The sequence below is a fragment of the Miscanthus floridulus genome, chromosome 6, assembly GCF_019320115.1.
Source record: "Miscanthus floridulus cultivar M001 chromosome 6, ASM1932011v1, whole genome shotgun sequence".
NCBI lineage: Eukaryota > Viridiplantae > Streptophyta > Magnoliopsida > Poales > Poaceae > Miscanthus > Miscanthus floridulus.
The window spans coordinates 102,330,713-102,355,324 of NC_089585.1; the positions used below are offsets into that span (position 1 = coordinate 102,330,713).

General features: G+C 42.5%; 2 protein-coding genes and 1 pseudogene across 6 annotated transcripts; 1 reads left to right on the plus strand and 2 right to left on the minus strand.

Moving 5' to 3' along the window:
- Window positions 1-1,851: 1,851 nt before the first annotated feature.
- Window positions 1,852-4,389, plus strand: LOC136460926 (cytochrome P450 711A1-like; annotated as a pseudogene).
- Window positions 4,390-6,808: 2,419 nt separating this feature from the next.
- LOC136456439 (PH, RCC1 and FYVE domains-containing protein 1-like) lies at window positions 6,809-17,210 on the minus strand. Of its 5 annotated transcripts, none has more exons than XM_066456306.1 (11): window positions 15,208-16,156; window positions 12,617-12,696; window positions 12,143-12,209; window positions 11,946-12,032; window positions 11,405-11,494; window positions 11,137-11,223; window positions 10,907-11,023; window positions 8,411-10,474; window positions 8,090-8,236; window positions 7,436-7,869; window positions 6,809-7,334 (listed from the first exon to the last, which is right to left on the minus strand). In XM_066456306.1, the coding sequence occupies exons 3-11, from the start codon at window positions 12,158-12,160 to the stop codon at window positions 7,199-7,201; spliced, it is 3,180 nt and encodes a 1,059-aa protein (XP_066312403.1). In that variant the 5' UTR covers window positions 12,161-12,209; window positions 12,617-12,696; window positions 15,208-16,156; the 3' UTR covers window positions 6,809-7,198. The 5 variants fall into 5 exon arrangements, with proteins under 5 accessions (XP_066312403.1, XP_066312406.1, XP_066312402.1 ...); XM_066456309.1 differs by having other exon boundaries at window positions 12,600-12,696; XM_066456305.1 differs by lacking the exons at window positions 12,617-12,696; window positions 15,208-16,156 and adding an exon at window positions 17,092-17,210.
- LOC136460928 (bidirectional sugar transporter SWEET2b-like) lies at window positions 16,155-18,106 on the minus strand. Its single transcript, XM_066460449.1, has 6 exons — window positions 18,061-18,106; window positions 17,924-17,960; window positions 17,582-17,807; window positions 17,322-17,480; window positions 17,092-17,211; window positions 16,155-16,268 (listed from the first exon to the last, which is right to left on the minus strand). The coding sequence occupies exons 1-6, from the start codon at window positions 18,104-18,106 to the stop codon at window positions 16,155-16,157; spliced, it is 702 nt and encodes a 233-aa protein (XP_066316546.1).
- Between the last annotated feature and the right edge of the window lie 6,506 nt (window positions 18,107-24,612).

The following is a 24,612-nucleotide window of genomic DNA, read 5'->3' on the forward strand; positions in this document are numbered from 1 at the left end:
CCTGAGGGATCTTGATGATGGTTTCCCAAAGGTGGAGGTTGCATACAATTAGATTGGCAAGAGTTTCGGGATCTTTTGCATCCTACAGCAATAGAATAGAAAATTAGAGTTACACAGTTACACCATATGCATCACCAAAAAATGAAAATAAAAAACAAATTTCACAAGATTCAGAGGTCCCATTGCTGCAAAAGCTATGTAATCAGTGCAAACCTTGTTCAGTGCTTCAAGCAATAGAGTCTCGGCCTCCTCAAAGCTTCCCAAGTGCATACAACAGACTGCCTTCGCATTTCAGAACCATCCCTGTCATTGGGTACTTTTCAGTGAAGTCTTGGAATATGAGATAAGCTTCACGGATCTTAGAGCCACCCTGCAACCATTAAAGATGATGTCAAAGGACATGTTTACAAATCAGCAATGTCAGAAACTCAGAACTGAAAACCGGTAAAGCAATATCATAACTTCAAATCACAGAAAAAGTGGCTGGCTTTAGATAACTCTACGGTTCAGTGGGTAAATAAAATATTAGCATGAAACCATTCTCCGTTAAAAGTTCATTTGGGCAGCCAATCCTATGCTAGATCAGAATTGGTTGCTAGCTCAAAAATTCAATCCAAATGCACGAGGCACAAGAGACATGGACGTAGCTTACTGCTCTAAATACCAGGAACCAGGATCCTTGCAGGGTGCCTCGGACGTGGGGTAGACAAAAAAATCAGATCAACAGAGGAGGAGAACAGGATCAGTTACCTACACATCCAGCCACTGAGCTCGGCCGCCGCCGTCTCCGCCGGCGAAAAAGCCAATCTCCGTCGGAGCACACAAACCTAGGGTTTCGTTCAAGTAGAGGAGCACAAGCTCTCCAGCGGGAGGAGGCGTTGAGGAGCCCGCACGGAGGATGGGGGAGAGAGAGGAGGCCACCGAGCCCCTCCCGTGCCGGCAAGGCGACCACAAGGGCGTCGTCGCTTGGCAGCCGCCGCCGCCTCGCGCCCACCACCGCCTCGGGAGGGAAGGGGAGAGAGAGGGATGAAGGGGAAGGAGAAACGGAGGTGAGAGGCAGGTGAGGGAGGACGGAGGAGGAGGAGGAGGAGGGTGGTTGCAGCCGCCGCGCCGGTCGTCGCCGCCCTGTCCACATCGGGATGGAGAGGGAGAGAGAGACCGATAGAGAGAGGGGTGACACACAGAGACGGGGCCAGGAGAGCGTCGGAGGGGAGGGGCGGAGCGGCGAGGTCGCCTCAGGAGAGCGTCGGAGGGGAGGGGCAGAGCGACGAGGTCGGGAGAGCGTTGGAGGGCACAAGACAACGGAGAAATGGGGGAAATCGGACAGGCGCGACTCCCAACAATTAAACAGTGATGCCGACATCCAGACCCCACATGATAGAGACACAAAGCAACCAGCACAGATCGGGCGTTCCATTCTTTATCCTACGGCCAGAAAATTCATGTGCCAACAAACCAAGAAACACACATGTGTCCTATAGCATTTCTGTTCTCTAACCATGAATTTAGGGACCCTGCAAGGCTGAGCTTGGCTTTGATGCAAATCAAGCCAATCTCTGCTCTGAAAATAGAGAACCAACTATTGGTGCTACAGGGATTATTATCAAAGATCAAACCATTGCTACAGGGATTAATGTCATGATAGTCATTAGCTTTTAAAAGAAAATAGCACCAGCAGGTCTTTCTTTCAGTTAAGTTGCAGGAGTAGAGAGTTTTGAAGCAAAAGAAAATGTTACATCGGTATCCATAGAATGAAATTGGTCTTAAGCAAATTGGTCTCCAGATAAACAAGTTTGAGCTGGTGAACTTGTCTAACCATTTGCATGCATGCTTCGCGCGCGCAGGGACGCGAGATGGCAATCCATGCGGAACGTCGTCATCCTCTCCATCTACCAGCCGTCGCACGTGGCAAGCCTCATCCCGGCCATCCAACCATACGTCGAGCGGGCCGGGCGTCTCCTCCATCCCGGCGAGGAGATCACCTTCTCGGACCTCTCCTTAAAGCTCTTCAGTGACACCATCGGCCAGGTCGCCTTCGGTGTCGACTTCGGCCTCACCAAGGACGACACGGCCACCTCGCCGCCGCAGCAACATTAGCGTCGACCCGGCCACCGACTTCATCCGAAAGCACTTCCACGCCACGACGTCCCTCAAGATGGACCTGTCGGGCTCGCTGTCCATCGTGCTCGGCCAGTTCGTGCCGTTCCTCCAGGAGCCCGTGCGGCAGCTCATGCTGCGCGTGCCAGGCTCGGCCGACCGGCGGTTGGAGGAGACCAACTCGGCCATGAGCGGCCTTCTTGATGAGATCGTGGCCGAGCGGGCGGCGCAGGCGGACAGGGGCCAGAAGAACTTCCTGTCCGTGTTGCTCAACGCCAGCGAGAGCACGGAGGCCATGAGGAAGCTACTAACGCCGGACTACGTGAGCGCACTCACGTACGAGCACCTGCTCGCCGGGTCTGTCACCATGTCGTTCACGCTGTCCAGCCTGGTCTACCTCGTGGCGATGCACCCGGAGGTGGAGTAGAAGCTGCTTCGGGAGATCGACGCTTTTGGGCCCAAGGACGTGGTGCCCAGCTCCGACGAGCTTCAGACAAAGTTTCCCTACGTTGAACAGGTAAGCCTGCTTCGATGCTTCTCTTTCCTAAAAGCCTTATGAAAATGTATAAAACTCACTAATAAATTAGATAATTTATTGGGTGGAAAATCGTTACCAACTTAAGAGAATGTTATCTTATTATTACTATGTTAATCTCACGTACACACTATAAAAATAGATAAATCCTAGAAAAGTACCATAATAATTATAAATATCTAGTTTTTCATTTGGTAGACTCTAATCATTATCGCTAAAAATAATAGTCATTGAATCTATTCTACTTTATAAAAAAGATATCCACATCTCTCGTTATGAAAATACGTAAAGTAAATCCTCTAAATTTGTATCTAAATTACACATATCTTTTATGATGAAAGATAATTAAAATAACTCCTAAATTTATATCTAAATTACCCACCTTTGACATTATGAAACGCGCTCACGAATTATAACATAACACACACCTCGTTGCACGGTCAGCTAAACAACTTGTGGCATGGAGATTTATGTAACGGCCGCATCATCTATTTGTCTTCTAATATGTACTGAAATCATACTTTGTATCATCACTTGACACACAAACGCACATGGTTATAAGCACAGGCTGTGAGTCGAGTCCTAGACAAGCATAGATGCAAGGGTATTGTGGAAAGTAAAAGATACGGACTAAAGAACCACTCGCTCTTTAATATGAGGTATAGACATAGATAATTTAAATAAGACCCTAAATTTGAATATAAATTACTCACTTCTGCCATTATAAAAGATAATGTAAAATAACTCCTAAATTTGCATCTAAATTACCCACATATATCATTATGAAGATAACATAAAATAAAACCTTCAATTTATATTTAAACTAAAAATGAACTAAAATATTCCTTAAATCTCGTATAAATACTAATATAATCTATATTGGACAAGTAAATATTTATTTTAACAATTTATCTAGCATGGAAAATATTCCCTCAATAAACCACATATCAATGGAACTGACATTTCACTGTAGCTTATATTAGTACTTAAAGTTTGTAAGTTATTATTTTAATAAGTTGACTCAAATATGTGTTTTTAAAATACGCATGCATATTCATGAAACGTAATTTGTATAAATTATTACTTTACATTTTATCTAAAATGTTTGAAATATCTATATTAGTAGTGTAATTGTAAAGAGTTTTTTTTATAATAAAGCAATATCTGGGTACTCATTTATTTTATCAATTTTTAGGTTGTGAAGGAAACTATGAGATTCTACACTGCATCTCCACTGGTTGCAAGGGAAGCATCCGAGGATGTTGAGGTTGGAGGGTACCTCCTGCCCAAGGTAAGAGACATCATCTGCAGTTCTGCACAGGCAGCGTGCTAGTAGCAAGCAACGTTCAGTGGTGCATATAAAAAAAACTGTCACTAGTAACAAGCATCTGTCTAACACATTTGTGACACCCTCATAGGGCACATGGGTGTGGCTGACGCCCGGCGTGCTGGCGAAAGATCCGAAGGACTTTCCAGACCCGAACGTGTTCCGGCCGGAGCGTTTCGACCCGGAGAGTGAGGAGTGCAAGCGAAGGCACCCCTACGCGTTCATCCCCTTCGGCATCGGCCCCCGGCCGGGCATGCATCGGCCAGAAGTTTGCCATGCAGCAGCGCTGAAGCTAGTCGTCATCCACCTCTACCGCAAATACGTCTTCAGGCACTCGCCCAGGATGGAGTTTCCCCTGCAGTTCCAGTACTCCATTTTGGTCAACTTCAAGTATGGTGTCAAGGTCCAGGTCATCGAGAGGAAGAACTGATGCACGCATTATTAGCAGAAGTTCCAAACAGAATATGCATCTCTATGACTCTATGCTATACAGAATATGCATCTATATGCTGTCCTCCACTACGTGAAGTGTTGTAAATACCAAAATCTTGAACAAATCAGCGCCACCTCTAGCAGGCGTACGTGTAATAATACTGTAATAGCATATAGTGGCCGATGACATGCATGGTTGTATATATATACATGACATATTTCTCTGTGTGCTTACTTTAGGCCGCCCATGGCAAGAGTTCGAGTCGAGGCTCCGTAGGTTGCATCATCATCCTCTAACAAAGCATACGTTACAGTTTGGAGCTACAAAATCTTCCCCAAACACTACATCACTCATGTTATGGCCGACCACCTAAGCTCTAGCCCACTACGCGAGACGCACGCGAGCATGTGTTTCATTTTCCATTTTTGTTAACTTCACAATAGTTACATACATTTACGCTTAAGTAAGCATGTGTCTCGCCTTCCACCTTTCTTAACTCACAATAGTTACATACATTTCGATCTCTTGTCATTTTTTCATACATCATTAATCATCTATTGCACCTACATTTATTATGGTTCTTGAAATTTAGTTAATTTAGTTGAAATAAGATTGGGCAAAGTCCAATTCAATCCAACGAAGATAGCTAACTCATTATCAATGGTAGGGTTAGCCTATATGATTGCAAACATTGAAAGCAGTAAATTTCTTTTCTATCTCTCACTCTATCCTCATATGTTCGTCCTTCACTCCTCTTACGTTACTTGGTCTATCGTCCCTCACTCTCACCCTTCCCGTTTTGAGTTCGGAGCTGCAAAATGATTCTCACTATTCTCTCTTTGAGTTTAAAGCTACAAAACTTTCATAGGTGTCACACCCCAATCCACCTAATGCCATACGTGTCGCGGCGTACGTGCCGGAGTGTGGTTTGTCTTCCGCTTTATTAAAACTCACAATAGAATAATAGATGCACACAATAGTCACTCATTTAAGTTGAGTCAATCTTCTGTCAATTTTCCACACATGATTATACTTTTATTGTGCTAGCATTTATTATGGACATGAGCACCCAGATTAGGCTAATTAAGCCCAATAAAATCCAATAAAAATAGGTAGCTCATTATCATCGGCACGAGCATCGTTCAAACAGATTATACATCCAATTACAATATCAGAGCATATTTACTAGTATAATATTCAAAGCCACAAATTTTCTGTTCATCCTTCGCTCTCACCCATTTTCATTAGTCTGCTACTCTCTTTCCTTCACTTTCCACACCTCTTCTTCCATCTCTTGGTTATCATCCCTCACTCCCACTCTTCTCACTCCAACACGGGTCGGTTATAGTTTGGAGTTGTAGAACCTTACTAGCACCGCTTATGTCATGGCCTCTCCGCCTAAGCCTGAGTCTATGCCACGATGTGCGCTGGTGTGGGGTTCGACTTCATCTTTTATTAACCTCACAGCATGTGCATACAATAATCATCCATTTAAGATGACTCAATTTCTAGTTTATTTCTCTTATGATTAATCTTTTATTGCACCTAGAGTTCATTATGAGCCTTGAAATTTATTTGATTTAGTTAAAATAAGGTTGGGCCAAGTCCAATTAGATCCAACAAAGATAGATAGCTCATTATCATCCGTTATCACACTCTCTCCCAAGTTGTATGTCCTATTGCAATGCAAGTTGTACTTGCAACGGGCATGTTTGCTAGTACAATATTAAGGGGAGAATTTTTTTTTCATCCATGATCATTGTCTCTCTCCCCATACGTATGTCCCTTACTTTCAACTTTTTTTTCTTTCATTCATTTCTCATTACGATGTCCCTCGCTCCATCCTATCCCCCCACCTTTGTTCTTTCTTCCTTCGGACTACCGTTTCTCATTCTCACCCATTGCCCACCCACAACAGGAGTCCTAGGCCTAGCCTTACCAGCCTAGGAACAGGAATATGGCCTACGTTTCCGTTCCCATGTTCGACGTTCCGGGAACGTCTATGTTCTTGTTCCCACGTTATAAAATGGTACCCCAAGCTTCCATTCCTTTTCCGAGAACGGGAACATGGCCCACGTTCCTATTCTCATGTTTCACGTTCCGGGAACATCTACGTTTCGGGAACGCAAACGGAAATTTCCACGTTATAAAATGATACCCCAAACTCCCGTTCCCGTTCCAGTTCCAGGACCGGGACCGGGAACATGGCTGTGCTAAGGGCCCAGCTGAGGTGGTCTATCCTCCAACAAGGTTTTACTACATGTAGCTATAAAACCTTTGTTGGTGTTGCACCATCATGTTGTGGTCTGAACATAGCTTGCCTTTCACCTTTCTTAACCTTGACTTCATGTAAATCGAAACAACTATTTGTAACAGTCGCTGTCAACTTCATTCAAAAATATTTTTTTTCAGATAATTAAGGCACTTTAAATCTGATTATCTGAACCAAAGATTTCATAACATCAACAACCAGTCGGCCGTAATTAAATAGACTAATTGCCTAGAGCAAATCAAGTGAATGCTCAACATAAGTTGGCTTCGGACATGAATACCTTTGTCAGAAGGGGGTTTGAACAGGGTAAAAAGGACAAAAGAGAGCAATAGTAATCTATAATTTACAAGAAAATAATGAACAAAACAATAGTAGGTCCTGTGTTACCCTATTTCACGTGATAAAGCTCCTACATGATGCCCTCCTCCAAGCAAATCTCCTGAGCAGAGAGCAGAGTTTCCTGTAAAAATTCTATTTTGCAGTGTCTCATCATGTAACGCATCCTCGGCGACCTGTGTGGACCTGATTTGGAGGTCATGAATGATGTTCTTCCTCGTGAGAAGATGTTGTGTTTCCATGTGCATGAGTTGGATGGTTGTATTTCTTGAAGACCCGCTCTTGGTTTTCCCTCCACCATTCTTCAGCCTGATTCTCTGCAAATCTCCTCTTGCTGTCCAAACAGACAAGTTTCAGTCTATAGTGAAAGTTAAGGTAAAACCATAGTAATTTCAAATTCAGAATTTTTACTCCATTGAAGGGGGAAAATGGTACCTGAATCGTACCCGCTTGAATACTTTGGTACCGTCCTTCAGCTGGATAAGTGTCACATATACGCCAGGTTCAAACTGCTCAATTAACTGCACCTCTCCATGGGTACCATGTTTCGGGGCAAAATAACCATGGGCCTTTGCACTGTTTTCCATGAAACGATGGGATGGGGATTCACTTGTGATGGAAATGGCTGAGCCACTAGCAGAACTGCCATCTTGAGACATTGTCAGGTAACCTACACCTCCTGACTTATGAGTGACCAAATCATATCTTCCACTTCCACCACTGGATAGGTGAAGATGATCACGTTCCATTGGATTCATGAGTTCTGATGGGTGACCTGATTGTTCCCTCAAGAGAGACTGTGTCTTCATTTGCAAAGCTTTCATGCTGTCGGCAGCATCAACAGGCAGTTTATCCACAATACCCTTGAGCTGCAAAAGAGTGGTAGATTAATGTGTGTACACCAGCCACATAAACCCATTGATAGATCAAATCATCAAACTGGAATGACATTTTCAATTCTATCAACTTATTAAAAAAAGAATTTCATGAATGGAAACTATCTTTAAAGTTAGACCATATCATGTAAATTCATAATATAAAGGATATGAAACACAAGCTTTCAGAAGTGCATGCAAATCTTTACAGTACCTCATGATCAACAAATTTGACAAACTCCACGGCAGCATTACGTTTTGAGGATTCTTCAGTGGCCATAGAGGCAACTGACTTAGCTTTTTTATCTGATTTCTGAAGCTGCTCATGTTGTGCTTCGCACTTTTGTTTCAAATCCTCAACCTGTTAAAAAGATAATACTTCAACAAAGCAGCTAACCATAACGAATTATATATGAAGTATACTACAGCAGCTTGCGTACTTTTTTGTCAAAATATCAACCTGTTGAAGACATAATACTTTGACAAAGCAGCTAAACGTGACAAATTAGAAAGTACAATACAGCATCGTACTTGCCTGAGACTGCAATTTCAGAAGTTCTTGATTCAGCAAGTCATTTGACTTCTGCAAGTGATCAACATCAACTTTACAGCTCTGTGGAATAGCAGAAGCAGGAGGTGATTTTGCTTTCTTTGTGTATGGAGATGGAGGTGCCAAAGAAAATGCCGGTATTGCAGGCGACATAGCTAGTGCTGGTGACATTCCCATAGGTTGAAGCCCACCACCAAATTGGGCAGCAAAACCAAGATCTTTGAACTGTAGTAGAGCCGAAGCTTGAGATGCCTTCATGATCGAATCTGCAGTTTTCATATCACTTTTAGCTGCTTTTACCTCCATATACTTGACTGGCTCTGCTGACGATGTTGCCACAAGCCTAGGAGGCCTTATTTCTGGCCTCTCTGGTTTTTCTCTACTATCAGTAGAGCGACGAGTAGCAGCATTTCTTCTGTTGGCATTGCTACTGCTGGTATCTGCATTCTTCAATTTCAGGAAACATGAATCACATACACGATGCGGTTTGCCAGGAGTTGGTGCCAGAGCAGCCTTGAGCACTTTTCTTGAACTGCAAGCATGGCAGTGTACTAGCCCACAGTTGTAGCAATTATGTCTCTTTCTCGTGAAACCAAATGCCTGCCTACAACCTGTGCAAACAGACTGATCTGCTCCTGACACCCACTTATGTATGCAAATACATGTAGTGAAGTTTGAACCGCATGATATACTTTTGACATGCCGATCTTTAAATGCTTCGACAATAGTTGGTGCCTTTTTGTCATTGAGGTCACCATGACCAAGTCTTCCATTGGCACCCATTCCCCATGTGTAGACTTCGCTTCTTGACGTTAGAACTGCAACATGGGCGGCTCCACATGAGATCTCTTCAACCAACTCGTGAGCTAGTTTATCTTTGACCAAGCAAGGTTGTTTACCATCAGATTTTGGATTTCCGAGCTGACCATTGTCAGAACTACCCATGGTATACACATGACCAGATGTAGCAAGGGCAACAGTCATGTTTTGTCCACAGGCCAGCTGATGAAAATTGTGCTCAAGAAGCGCTTGAACACAAGTAGGAATCAGCCTAGCTTCTTTGTCCCCTTGGCCTAAACGATTCTTATCTCCATCACCCCAGGTATACAGCTTCTTAGACACCACATTCATGCCTGTCTGAACAGTGGCCTCCACAATTGCTGCAGAATGCCAGACTCCGCATGCAACTTTGATAGTTCTAAATCCATTCAAGGCTTCCACTTCTTTTGGGTACGCGGAGCTTTCACGGTTTCCATGCCCAAGAGCACCAAATGTTCCATCACCAAATGTGTAGAGTCTTCCAGTTGACGTGATCAGAGCTGAATGCCATGAGCCACATGCAACAGATAGTACCTGAAGTCCCTCCAAGGGCCCTGAGACATGTTTTGGAAGCCAATGGCTAGCCCCAGTGTCGTATCCAAGCAATCCAGCATGGTAAGAACCATCCCCCCAATTGAACAGATCACCAGAAGCAGATATAGCACAGGTATGGAACTCTCCGCATGAAATAAAATCAACTATGGTCACGGATATTGACTCTACAAGCTTGGGACGACTAATATCTGTATCAGTTCCATGACCAAGGCGCCCGCCAAGTTCCTCGCCCCATGTAAACACCTCCCCTTGCCTGGTAGTAAGAGCAACATGCCTTGAACCACATACTATCTGATTAACATCTAAGACAACATCTGATTCTAAAGGTTTGGGGATCAAAACGTCTACTTTTGAGCATGACGAGGTTGTGTGTCCATCTGATGGGGCCGCATCAGTCCAAACTTCACCCCATACATAAACATCACCAAGGGATTCTATGTCATCTGTTCCAGAACCCTGACTGGAAGAGCTAGGGGCGGCACTGGAAATACTAAGTCGAGTACTATCTGCACCACTAGTTCTTATCATATTTGCACGATCAGATCCAGCATCTGATCTTCGGAAACTAAAAGAACTGCCTCCGCAATAACCTGCTGTGTTAAAACTACGTGAAATACTTGAAGCAATATCTAGTGTTGAATCATATGGATGACTATCTTGATAATATGATACATCCTGGAAAGCAAAACCACAAATTAGATCACAATATACTGCATTTCGTAAATCAAATAAAGATACATACAAATCTCAAGCTACATAAGAACTAAGAACAAGTCTAGGATGGGTAGCTACAGGGTGGAAATGTCGAAGTATGGATGCTCATTCTTCACAGGAAAATTCAAGGCACAAACATATAGCTGACTATCGATCTCAAACTTTAAGCTTCCAAACATGCAAGTACCTATTTTGTTTTAGTAAAAATAATCTCCAAGTGTAACTAGGGGAAATCAAACATATAATAATATTAAGTGCATGTATAATGATGTATAAAAAGCAATCCTACCTTATTAACATACTCTCATTTGGCATCAGAACATCAAATTGACATAGAAACAATAAACCACACGCCCGGAAGAAAAGGAGAACTGTTTAGGAACACAAACTCACATCAGAGAATGATACTCTATCTTTGTGCTCATCAACTGAAGAATTTCTATGGCATGAACTTATTAACCCCTCGAGTGCTGAAAACCAAACTTCAACTTCAACTTGATCTTTGCAAACCTATATAGAAAGAAAGAAATCCACGGTACAACTGTCATCATTATATTATTCTATCGTAGCTTTAATATATTTAGTATCGGTTAATGGTTAGAAGCTCACAAATTTATCTTTACCAGATCAAGGGAACGTTGACCGTTCTTGTATATGAGTGAAAATGATAGATAGTCCTTTTCAGGGCGTAAAAACCTCCTAAAAACAGCCTGATCAAGAGATAAACATGTAAGGACATGGTAGAACTTAGATTTAAATATTCATTTTCCCGAAGGAAAATGTTAGCTAAACTGCAATATAGTGTCTATTGCAATATACATACTCTTCTTTTAATATTTACTGCCGGTATGGTTAAGCCAGCAAGAAAAATATTGATAATAGTAAACTTACAGTTCTCTGTCCAGGAATGACTTTAGATACAGAGGACAGTCTGAGGAACTTTTCCTTTTTGTGAGAATACCAAATTAATGCTGTTTCGTCCTGTAACAAGGAGGATGAAGCAAACAGTGTCAAACACATCATCCCCATGTCAGGCAATTGGCATATATGCATATTACTCAGCATATATATTCCCTCAAATATATTGGTAATCAGATTTTAAACATACAAATTTCATAAAGTCGACGCCAATGTTTGCATGTGAAGATTATTCCTATCCATATTGCAAGAAGCATATACATTGAAAAAAAAAAGGCACATATTAAGCACTTTACTCCTCCATTAACAGCCTATATAGACTTTTAGCATCTATACTAAATTACCAATATAGGCACATCTTTGCTTTTAGCAATAAGTTTCCTTCTTTTGTTATTTTCCCTTTACCATGTTTCACTTCAGAGCTTCTCACGTAATTCAGTTTAAGAATAAGCTATATTCCACAAGTTGAACAAAATCATTTCAAGATCAAAGGAACGAGTGTCTATGAACTTACACTAGAAAGTCTGAAAGAACGGATCTTGGGTTTTCCTTTCCGGCTATACTTGATAAGCTTGCTACCTTTCTTTAGAGTAATAAGGGCCTTCAGAAAATGAAACACAAATGTGGTATCACAGAAGTTTTGCCACATGTGCAATTGATAAGAAAGTGAAATAAAATATCATATATTAATAGTCATGTTTATAGCCTTACATTTTCATCCGGTGTCATCTAAACAGCTACAAGTCAACATCCTACTGTCAGCTCTTTTCATCCACAACTGCAAACACAAGAAATAAAAAAAGAAAAAATGAAGCTTTTGATATGTCATTATTAATGTATCACAGGAATGTTTTTTTTTCATTTTTAAAAAATAGAAGTTGACAAATCATTTGGCAATAACAGAAAAGGCAAATTGTAGCAAAAGGTGGAAGAAAAAGTGCCATGATGAAACAATGTTGCAATTCCCCAAACATAGGATTAGTTCACATGATTCCCACCAAACTTTTGTCCTGACAATCTAGCGGTTTGCACATACCATGAACCCCATATGTTATTTTACAACAATTAGCCTCTTATGGCACTACTGATGAAATAGGAGCATGTTTGCAAAGAAATATCTAGGGGGACATGGGAATCAAAACTTTGTGAAGAGAAACAACAGGAATACCGGACAGAAGCCAACACCTGTACGTACAGCACGCTAACAATAAATACTTTCTTTAGAGTTGGTTTGTCATGCTTCTAGACGATTACAATTGGTATGCCTGGGAATGTAAATTAACTGTCAGTTAAGAGAAATTTTACAGTGCTTCGAAAAAATAACAGCCATTCATCCAGCAAAATCTAATGGTAAAAAATAGGAAAACAGACTGAAAGGAACTTAAGTGTTGGACCGGAAACAAAAATTAGTGGACCAGGAACTAATTACAAATTTATTTTTTTATTTTTTAAAAGAGGAGAAGCCTCAGCTTTTAAGAAAGCAGTAGTTTGATACAGAATTACAGACTGGGAACACCAGTTTCACAGAAGCATAAAATGACTGAAAAAGCCTAAAACATCCACTAAATCTCATATATGTCAGTGGACACTATCGTCATAGGCTTGAAGTTCCTCATCCAGTTCCTTCATTTGCGTGATGCGCTGAAGTTACAAATTTATTTTAAAGGGCATAAATGTACTTACAAGGTTTATCTAATTCCACCGAACCCAAACAATGCAAAGCTCGACCTACGGGATTCACTGGCGATGGCTCGTTGTCTTCTCGGCTGCGGCGGCGGCTGTCAATCCCCCTCCGCAACCACACCGACCCTGGGTAGCGCACCGGCCTCTCGCGGTTGCCTCCCATGCCTGCCCGCGACCTCGGTCAGGTGGGCGCCGGCAACTCTGGGCATGTGGTGTGGGCGCAATGGACTGCGGGCAGGCAGGCGGCAGCGACGGGGGCAGCATGCGCCCACTGGCGGGCTCCGGGAAGGCAAACAATGGCGACCTTTACCAGATGTGTGACATAGCGAGCAGGGAAGCGGCGGCGGCGACGATGGGGCAAAAGCGCGGGCAGATGGCGTGTTTAGAAGAAAACAACTATTTCGTTATTAGAGGTAAATGGCCGAAGTCAAAGAACTAAAATGCCCTCAAGTATAATTATTTATTTATTTATTTGCATCATCAACAGCGGAGAATAATTACGTAGAGAGGAATCATCTGTTTCCTCCCAAGCACGGTAACAGAGCTCGTCGCATAAAAAGAAAACACGGTAACAAAGCTCGTCAGTTATTATTAAATATATGAAAGTTTGAGTTCGATTATTTATGTTCAATGGCACTGGGAATGCAAAATGACAGTCAGTTATTATATATTAAAGTTTGAATCCAATTATATACTTATGTTGAATCGAATTCACAATGGACATCAAGGATGCTGGACTATGTAATAGCATCATTGCATGAAAAAAATCATAACATACGATATTTTTACTAAATTGCAAGAAAATTAATTTGATTATCCGTGAAACAACACGGGTCACCCTGCTAGTTGGCGAAAGTGCCTCTACCTGAGTTGGTTAGAGCAGCTGCAACGTATAAGTTCTCTAGAAATTGCTAAGCAAGACACGTCAGCAGGTAGTGCTATCGATAAATTTGCTCCAACGTCTGAACTCATAGTCTAAGCAAAAAAAGAGACCCAATCTATAAAAGCTCTCCAACTTTCCCTAAAGAAATAAATAAGATGAATATAACAAATAATATTCTATTTGTAGCACCAGGTGCTCAAACAAGCACCCAAGCCAATGTGGTGCTTCCTAGCACCTACTCCCTCTGTCCTAATATGTCCGTGGACCGTCATTTTAGCTCTATACAAAGTGCAACAAAAATTAACAGAATCTAGACATAGGTGTGTACAGATGCATTGAAGGTTGTGTGAATCTAGACAACAACTACTACTCCTAGAACGACACGTATAGGGGGATAGATGGAGTATGATCTAGCGTAGGGAATGTTTTGCTAGCACCTTCTGGCACCTCACGCTGCAGCTGCTATTGGGTAGCACTCCGTAGATTCTGTGTTCGACTCCCCGTGTGAATAAATTTATAGGCTAGGATTAAAAAGTCACCTTGTATGTCCCACACCAAAGCACAGGTCTAATTGTTCTAATAAAGGTTACACGGCACCGCTATGTTTGATTGGGGCAGTGGTTCGGGGGTTTCCCGACCTGTATGAGAAAGCCTTCTTCTTAATGCAATACCCGGAGCTGTCATACCCCTGACACTAAATATTAAGTTTTTCAGCATGCTAACCGTACAAAAAAGTGGGCATGCGAATTTTTTTTTTTTTTTGCCATTCCGCAACTTCTTGGCTATTGATTTCATTTTTTTCTATTTCACAGGTTTCAACAAAGCACGCGAGTCCATGGATGCTTAAATACACAATTAGACATCAGTAAAACAACACAACTCAACCCTACCATCACTAGCCCTTACATGCAAATGTGCATGCACCCAAGCACAATAACGAAATTAACTAGAGGCAGATACTAATGCTAGTTTAATACTAATACAAGATTAATCCCAATATTTGATTGGGTCACATGACCCCTACATCCGAGCCAACAATGAACCCTATACATCCCCTCAAAAAATAAAAGAACCCTATACATATTCGGCATGCATTGGTGATTAATAAAAACAAGCAGATTCGCATCCAATCCTATGGTCGATAAACGAACGTGTTGAAGATTCAACCAGGGCAATGCCGCATCAAATCAACCAACTGATTAGGCGATACCTCCGTTAGAAGGTTAGAAGATCTTGCGTCCGGCAGCCGTGGGAAGAGAGGCGAGTCTCTCTTTCTCTCCCCTGATGGAGGCGAGAATGGCGGCTTGTTGGGCGGACGTGGGAGCCCAAGGGAGAACGCAGAGAGAAGAAGGCCCGGCTATACAAGGCTGAGCGTTTTGTGGGGACAAATTTATTGTTGATTTTCTGTTGCGGTGTTTCTTCTTCGTCCTGTCTAAGTTCTCCACGCAAAGAGCTCTTCCTCACCTCTGACATTCACCGACGCATGATGCGCCAGCGGCTCAGGACATTTCGCTTGTATCTCACAATCAACAAAGTAGTATAGATAAAAATAGAAGGGCACAAGTAGTAGACATATAACTTGTTCCCTCCGTTCTTTTGACTTTTTTTATTCTAAATTTGACTGCTCATCTTATTTAAAAAAAAAAATTGTACAAACATAGTCAAATTTAGATCATTCTTGAAGAACTTTTGTTAATAAAACAAGCCACAGCAAAAGAAGTGATATTTAACACAAATTTTAAAATAAGATCAGTGGTCAAACTTAAGGTCAAAAAGTCAAACAAACTATAATTTGTAATGGAGTTAGTTGAAAGAGACTCTCTTTCTCATGGAGTATTTTTTTTTATATTACTACAAAATAGGCCCTACGGTATTTAGTAAGGGGGAGTATTTTACCAAATTAACTTGCTACAGTAGATATTACTCCCTCCATCCACATTCCACGTAGGATCAGTGCCGGTCAAATGAGTTTAATTTTAGTTAAGTTTATAGTAAATAGTATTAGAATTTATATCTCCAAATAAATTTATTATAAAATATAGCTAATCTAATAATACTTATAATCTGTTCCAAAACACCATCTCCATCGCCCCTCTCCCAGAGATCCAGGATCGCAGAATGCAAACCACGCCACAGACAATTGACTGATCAACTCAGTTATGAATAGGCAAGCAACGGTGCAGATGAGTCGCTGCTTTTCCATCTCCGGCTATAGTACGCGTACAGAACCAGCTGCATTGCTCCCAGGATAACTCCAAGCCCATTCGGGAACTGAAAACAATATATACATTGTTAATCCTCGGCACAATGCAGACTCTTAGTTTCTCTTATAATTCAATTCTAAATTATAAGACGTTTTGAATTTTATAGATATATTGATTTTATTATTATTTAGACACGGCTAGTGTATGTCTAAGTGTATAGCAAAAGTTATATACTAGAAAAGTCAAAATCTTATAATTTAAAATGGAGAGAGTAATCAATTACTAAAACATCAATATCATCTTAGAGGTATATTTTGAACACAAATCTATTGATGCAAGTTTTATGCTCTAAATTTGCACATAACTTACTATCAAAATTTGACTTTTTCTCTAATCAAATATAATTTATCAATTTTTTGCACAGAGGGAGTAGCTTCTTACACCTCCACAATAGTCCCTATGGCAAGGCAGGGTAATGGCAACAACCTCCGCTCTGATCCATGGTGCGTTGACCAACGGCAAGGCTTTGGAAAGCGGTCGGAGCAAAATATCTGGCAACTCTTCTATCTTTTTTTTTGGATCCTTTTCTATGTATATTTTACTTTGGGGACGTGGCAGGCTAAAGCGCCTTATACAGTGCTACCGTGGCTGTTTTTGGCTTCCTCCTTTTTAATATAACAGGTAGCTTTCCTGCCGGTTCATTTAAAAAAATGACTAATTTCTTCTCCGTCCGTGATATTTTACTTCTTGTTATTCTCGTACTAGTTGCTTGTACCATCACGAGAGAGTTCTACAGTTTGGGCACAATTTCTCTACTCTGCCGGAGATACGCGCGTTGAATAGCGTTGTCATTTATGAAACAGTAAATTTGGATGGGATGGAGCGCTCACATATATGAAGAAATCACGCAGCAGAAGGCCGTACATTGCGAAGGATGCGCTCATCAGGAACGTTGAGAGGGACAGGTAGAAGGGCATGAACTCCACGCACTCGGTGCGGATCACCAAACCCTGAACAACCACGACGAAGCACTCAAAAACCAATGATCACAATTCACACACACAGCATGGGAGAAGTCGAGTCGATCAAGAAGTATAGCTTGGGAATTGGGATAGCATACCATGACAGCCAGTGGGGAAGCGAACATGGAGACCAGAGACGCCATGCTCACGCTGCCAACGAACAGCTGCCGCACCGGCTGGTCGAACAAGGCGATGCTCGCGTGCGCAATGAGCGCGAACGCGAAGACCACTAGGAACAGAAGACCCGTGATCTTGAGCTGTGGACAGAATAATGGAGAACAGGCCCGTTTTACTGGTGTCAGTCAGTGAGTCAGACAGCTGGATAAAATCCAGGACGGCAAGAAGGCAATTGAATTACCCGAGTGGTCCTGCTGTCGGCGTAGAAGATGAAGAGCGAGATGTAGGCGAGCTGGAACAGCGCGCCGGTGCCGTTGACGGTGGCGACGAGGGCCCTGCCGCCGCCGTCGGAGACCCATGGGAGGCCGTACCAGAGGCAGATGCAGCAGTTGAGCAGGGACAGCAGGTAGGGGAGCCCATCGAACTGCTCCGTCGACTTTGCCTTGAGGACCCTCTTGAACGTCGGCCTGAGTGTCACGCAGGAAGACAAGAACAGCAACGCATTCGTGAGCAGTTCATCGACAGAAAGGCCGGAAAGACAAGAAAGAAAGAAATAATCAGTGTGCTGGCATGGCTAGCTTACACCGGCGACAGGGCGAGGGCGAGGGCGAAGACGTTGCCTGCAATGGCGAACAAATCGGAAGAAAAACATTCAGCTACCCAGTCTACAAAGCAATTCAGAGCTTTGGAATCCTGAGAGGCGTAGGAGGTGGAGATTACCAGCAAGGCCAGCGGCGAAGCAGGAGAGACCGTACAGCGAGCTCATGATTGCACCACCTCGCTTGGTCCTCTGCTTTTCGTTTAGCAGACTCTACCTAGTCCTTCACTCCTTCCTCGTGCTAAAAATCTGGGGCTCTTATAAAGTCTGAAGCCAGCACGGGTCCGTCAGTCACCGAGCTGCAACTGACACGAACTCCACAACAACCGATTGAATTGTCGGATTTGAGCCCCTGAAAACGTGGTCCGGCTGCTGGTCCTGCGAATATCCCTCTTTCTTTCTCCTTGTGGTGAGGCTTTAGCCTTCAAGTCTCTCTCCCTCTGTCCGCTAACCCACAAATTAGGGGTTGGTTCATGTTACCGCATGGCCACGTGTATTTTTCTTGTCAGTCAAACGAGTCACTGACTCGCTGAACGGACGGCTGGCAAAAGTGCAGCGTGCAAAACAGTACTTCGGCTGTGTTTAGTTCGTTAAATTTGGGAAACTGGCTACCGTAGCACTTTTGTTTTTATTTGACAATTAGTGTTCAATTATGGACTAATTAGGCTCAAAACGTTCGTCTTGCGATTTCCAACCAAACTGTACAATTAGTTTTTTTCGTCTATATTTAATGCTCCATGTACGTATCGTAAGATTCGATATGATGGTTACTGTAGCACTTTTTGAAAAAGTTTTTAGGAACTAAACACAGCCTTCTCCGGCAAAGACGAAACTCACCGTGAATTAACCACTTTTATCTTGCAAAAAATGGGAAAATGTGCTGCCAGCTGTCTTTTTTATACAGTACATGTTGGATATAATATAGGCTTGGCCCATATAATATTTAATAATTAAATAAAACTCTATGGTGTGTAACATTAAGTGTTGTATGGTTTAATACCATATGGGATTTTGACTGAACGCTGACTCAGTTTATATGGTTAGAAATTATTCATCTAAATTGAGAAGCTGAGAAAAGGATAAAGGCGTGCCACACGCGCGTGCGCCGCCGCCGGCCGAGGCTAGTCTTTTGCCACTTAAATCCACATTATCACGGGAGTTTCGCTCCTTGATGGTGGAGGCGAACTGACTGCGTCAGTTACCGTCCCTTCCGCTTCCCGTCTCCTGGAATTCTTCGCTACATTCGTCTTTTCTTCCCCGTCAGCAGCCATATATCCTGTCTTCCGTCAGTCCAAACCCGTCCGTCTGAGAATCCTGCACGGGGTGAGCGGCGATTAGGTTTTTGGGAAGCGATCCGCGACTGCTCGTCCATTTTCTTCCTGGAGATCGCTCTTGGATTCGTCCTCTCCCTGGAACGCCAAGGCGTCTTCTTCCTGGTGATCCGTTCGTGGGACTGCACTGCGAACATCTTTCTGCATCGACTGTGGTCCGCGACTTTGAGCAACGCACTATGTCAAGTGCGAATGGAGCCTCCGATGCCCTCGGCATGGGACCCTCCGCTGAGTACAGTCTAATCTCTGTGATTACTGTATTTTATATTCTTACTGTATCAATCAGTATGTCATCTATGCATGTTGTAGCGTTCATAAGAAATATACACATACACATATATGTTGTCACAAACCTGCTGATGTTATATTTCTGGATTAAACTGTTAATGAAAATGCCTAAATTCTTAACAATCCAAAAACCTAATAATAGGCATTTTTTTGTCAGTGGATTTGCTGTCGCTTTGAAGCCGAATAATTTTGATGGCAAGAATTTTATGATATGACGTGCAAAGATGGTATTGTGGTTGACTACGATGAACTGTTATCACGCCGCACAGAGGAAGCCTGAACAGTTTACTCCTGAGGAGGAGCGAAAGTTTTTGGCTGTCGATAACCTGTTTTGAGGCGCCGTGATTAGTGCACTTCATCACAAGTATGAGAAAAACTACATATCTTGCACATCAGGCAAAGAATTATGGGATGCTCTTGAGGCAAAGTTTGGGGTTTCTGATGCTGGTAGTGAGCTGTACCTTATGGAGCAGCTGTATGACTATAAAATGGTTGAAAACCGTTCTATGGTCGAATAGGCTCATGAGATACAGGTGCTGGCAAAGGAACTAGAACATTTCTCATGTTTGTTGCCTGACAAATTTGTGGTCGGCGGTATAATCGCTAAGTTGCCACCTTCTTAGAGAGATTTTGCTACTTCTCTAAAACACAAGAGACAAGAGTTTAGCGTGGCTAAGCTTATTGGATCTCTTGATGTTGAGGAGAGGGCGAGAGCAAAAGACAATCGTGGAAAAGGAGTTGAGTCTTCCGCTGCCAATATGGTGCAGAAGAAAAACTCATTTGCATCTCGTAATAAAAAGAAGAACATACAAGAGAACAACAATGCAAAGCCTAAGCAGACCGCACAGTTTAAGAAGAAAAACAACAAGAAAGATGGAGGATGCTTTGTTTGCGGGAGTGATGAGCATTGGGCAAGTGCGTGCCCAAACCGCAAATACAAGCAAGAAAAGAAATCGGCAAATGTGGTTATTAGCGAGACTGGAGGAGGAACATCTGGGTATGATAATTCTTTACCCTTTGTTCTCTCAGTTTGTCTTTCACCTGAGTGGTGGATGGACAGTGGTGCTAATATTCATGTGTATGCTGATGTTTCTTTGTTTATTTCCTATCAGACCGACAGGAGTGGAGCCTTGCTGATGGGAAACGGTTCGCATGCGCGTGTTTTTGGTGCTGGTACGGTCGTTCTGAAGTTTACTTCAGGAAAGACGGTGCTATTAAAGAACGTGCAACATGTCCCCTCCATCAAGAAGAATCTTGTTAGCGCTTCTCAGATGTGTCGCGATGGCTTTAAAATTGTGCTTGAGTCCAATAAATATGTTGTGTTGAGACATGGAATATTTGTCGGAAAAGGTTATGATTGCGGAGGCTTATTCCGCTTATCTCTGCTTGATGATGTGTGTAATAAAGTAGTGAACAATGTTATTATTTTGGATGAGTCGAATATATGGCATTTACGACTTTGTCACATTAATTTTGGCTGTCTCACGCGGCTTGCAAATCTGAATTTAATCCCGAAATTTAACTTAGTCAAAGATTCTAAGTGCCAGGTGTGTGTGCAATCAAAGCAACATCGCAAGCCTCACAAAGCTGCTGAGGCGAGGAACTTGGCACCATTAGAACTCGTTCATTCTGATTTATGCGAAATGAATGACGAATTGACTAAAGGCGGTAGACGATACTTTATGACATTTATAGATGATTGCACTAGATTTTACTACGTGTATTTATTAAAAACTAAAGATGAAGCGTTGCATTATTTTAAAGTCTATAAAGTTGAGGTAGAAAATCAACTTGAGAAGAAAATCAAGCGTATGCGGTCCGATCGCGGGGGAGAATATTTTTCAAATGAATTCTCTGAATTTTGCGCGATGCATGGAATTATTCATGAAAGGATGACACCATACTTACCACAGTCTAATGGGATTGCAAAGAGAAAGAATCACACTCTAACTGATTTGGTTAATGCCATGTTGAAGACTGTAGGACTATCTAAGTAATGGTGGGGTGAGGCTATTTTGACAGCGTGTCATGTCCTGAATAGAGTGCCCACAAAGAACAAAGAAATTACACCATTCGAGGAATGGGAGAAGAAGAGATTAAATCTCTCTTACCTACGAACTTGGGGTTGTTTGGCAAAGGTGAATGTGCCAATAAACAAAAAGCGAAAGCTTAGACCAAAGACTGTTGATGGTGTTTTTCTTGGTTATGCTATTCACAGCATGAGTTATAGATTTTTAATTATAAACTCTAGTGCTCCTAAGATGGCTGTTGATACAATCATGGAATCTAGAGACGCTACATTTTTTAAGAATGAGTTTCCCATAAAAAATGCACCTAGCACAACTAGTCATGAATTTATAATTCTCCATGAGCATAAAAATTTTACTCCAATAGAATAAATTGAGGAACCCTATGTGCAAAATCCTGATGAGGATGACACTATAGTCACCAGGAAAAGCAAGAGACAGAGGACTGTAAAGTCTTTTGGTGATGACTATATTATGTACCTTGTGGATGACACACCAACGACCATTGAAGAGGCATATTCCTCTCCTGATGCTGATTTATGGAAGGAAGCAGTACGGAGTGAGATGGATTCTGTTATGTCCAATGAAACTTGGAAAATTGTTGATCGTCCCTATGGGTGCAAGCCTATAGGGTGCAAATGGGTGTTCAAAAAAAAGCTTAGGCCTGATGGTACTCTTGAGAGGTACAAGGCAAGGCTTGTGGCCAAGGGTTATACTCAAAAGAAAGGTGATGATTTCTTTGATACTTATTCATCGGTTGCCCGATTGACCATAATTCGAGTTTTGCTTTCCCTAGCAGCCTCTTATGGTCTTATCGTTCATCAAATAGATGTTAAGACAGCTTTCCTAAACGAAGAGTTGGAGGAGATCTATATGGATCACCCGGATGGGTTTGTGGTAAATGGTCAAGAAGGCAAAGTGTGTAAATTATTAAAGTCATTATACGGCCTAAAACAAGCTCCTAAGCAATAGCATGAAAAGTTCGACAGAACTTTAACATCTGCTGACTTTGTTGTGAATAAAGCTGACAAATATGTGTACTATCGGTATGGTGGGGGTGAAGGAGTCATTTTGTGTTTATATGTTGATGACATACTGATCTTTGGATCCAGCCTCAAAGTGATCGAAGAGGTGAAGGGATTTTTAACTAATAATTTTGAGATGAAAGATTTGAGAGATGCTGATGTTATTCTTAATATCAAGCTTCTAAGAGAAGATGATGGTGAGGTAACTCTGTTACAAACCCACTATGTGGAAAAGGTGCTGAGTCGCTTTAGGTTCAGTGACTGTGCACCTACTCCTACACCTTATGACCCTAGTGTGTTATTGAGAAAAAATCAAAGAATAGCAAGGGATCAGTTGAGATATTCCCAGATCATTGGTTCGCTCATGTATCTTGCTAGTGCAACAAGGCCTGACATCTCATTTACAGTATACAAGTTGAGCCGGTTTATGTCAAACCCAGGAGATGATCACTGGCATGCTCTTGAGAGAGTAATGCGTTACCTAAAAGGAACCATAAGCTATGGTATTTGTTATACCGGACATCCAAAAGTGCTAGAAGGCTACTGTGATGCCAACTGGATTTCTGATGCTGATGAGCTTTATGCCATAAGTGGATATGTGTTTTCGCTTGGAGGTGGCTGAAAGCTCTAGTTTAGTTTTGGTTAATTGATGAAACCCTAAGTGCTAACCTAGTTTATCAAGATAATTATGAGATAGGTAGCACTACTCCAAGTGATGAAGCAATGGCGAAGATCATGACAATGGTGATGGCATGGTGATGGTCAAATGCTTAAACTTGGAAAAGAAGAAAGAGAAAAACAAAATGCTCAAGGCAAAGGTATAAAATATAGGAGCCATTTTGTTTTAGTGATCAAGACACTTAGTGAGTGTGATCATATTTAGGATAGATAGCCGTACTATTAAAAGGAGTGAAACTCGTATCGGAATGCGGTTATCAAAGTGCCACTAGATGCTCTAACTCATTGCATATGCATTTAGGATCTAGTGGAGTGCTAACACCCTTGAAAATGTTTGTGAAAATATGCTAACACTTGTGTACAAGGTGATACACTTAGTTGTGTTGGCACATCTACAAAGGAGGTGGTGTTTGCAGGGTTGAGATGGGTTTGGGTCCCTCTCTCTATTACGCCGAATGGAATGCCTATTTTCTATTGCGCCGAATGCAAATTTCTTGTGGTTGGCACATTGGAGCAAGGGTGAAGAAGTTAGAAGTAAAAACGAGTTGATCGTGAAGACGCTGGCGTCGGTCAACTGTCCGGTCGCTGGGTCTGAAAGCACCGGACCCTGGCAGCGCGCGTCCGGTCAGGTGTGGCAGAAAGGTCGCCAGTTTCGGTGTTGCACCGGACGCTGGACCTGAGATGCACCGGACGCTGGTTTCTGCATCCAGTCAAACTGACATGATAACACAGTGACTAGGGTTTAGCACCGGACGCTGGTCTGTGTCCGGTCAAGGTGGACCGGACGCGTCCGATCGAAGAAAACCGATTTTGGACCCTTACTGTAAACGACCGGACGTTGGTGGTTCAGCGTTCGGTCAGTTTTTCCAGAGCGTCCGATCAGTTAATAGCCATTGTGATCTGGCAGCTCAAGTTTAACTCAGAATGACACGTGGCTTACATCTGTGGATCGGACGTTGTGTCCAGGGTCCGGTCAGTATGACCGGAGCGTCCAGTCAGAGCGTGTTTTGCCCAGTAAAGGAGTATAACGGCTCTATTTGATTGGGGCTCTATTTATAGCCCTATAGCCGACTCAAGGGAGCGCTCTTGCACATTTTCATTGACATAGCAACCTTGTGAGCTTAGTCAAAGTCCTCCCACTCATCTCCATCATTGATTCATCATCTTTGTGAGATTAGGAGAGAATCCAAGTGCATTGCTTGAGTGATTGCATCTAGAGGCACTTGGTATTCGTGTTGCGCTACGGATTTCGCTTGTTACTCTTGGTAGTTGTCACCACCTAGACGGTTGGAGCAGCGGTGGAGGATCAGCACGAGTTGGTGATT

Bases quoted from the DNA above. Each gene is read 5' to 3' on its own strand.
- LOC136456439 (XM_066456305.1), bottom strand. The intron at 11,495-11,945 runs GTAAGTTCATAG...TCCTTGTTACAG, and splicing joins GTTCTTTCAGACTTTCTAGT to GACGAAACAGCATTAATTTG. The intron at 8,237-8,410 runs GCAAGTACGATG...TCTTTTTAACAG, and splicing joins TTCTGAAATTGCAGTCTCAG to GTTGAGGATTTGAAACAAAA.
- LOC136460928 (XM_066460449.1), bottom strand. From the start codon at position 18,106: ATGAGCTCGCTGTACGGTCTCTCCTGCTTCGCCGCTGGCCTTGCTG. The intron at 17,481-17,581 runs GTAATTCAATTG...TTCTGTCCACAG, and splicing joins CCGACAGCAGGACCACTCGG to CTCAAGATCACGGGTCTTCT. The intron at 16,269-17,091 runs GTGAGCGCTCCA...TATTGTTTTCAG, and splicing joins TGCGTGATTTCTTCATATAT to TTCCCGAATGGGCTTGGAGT.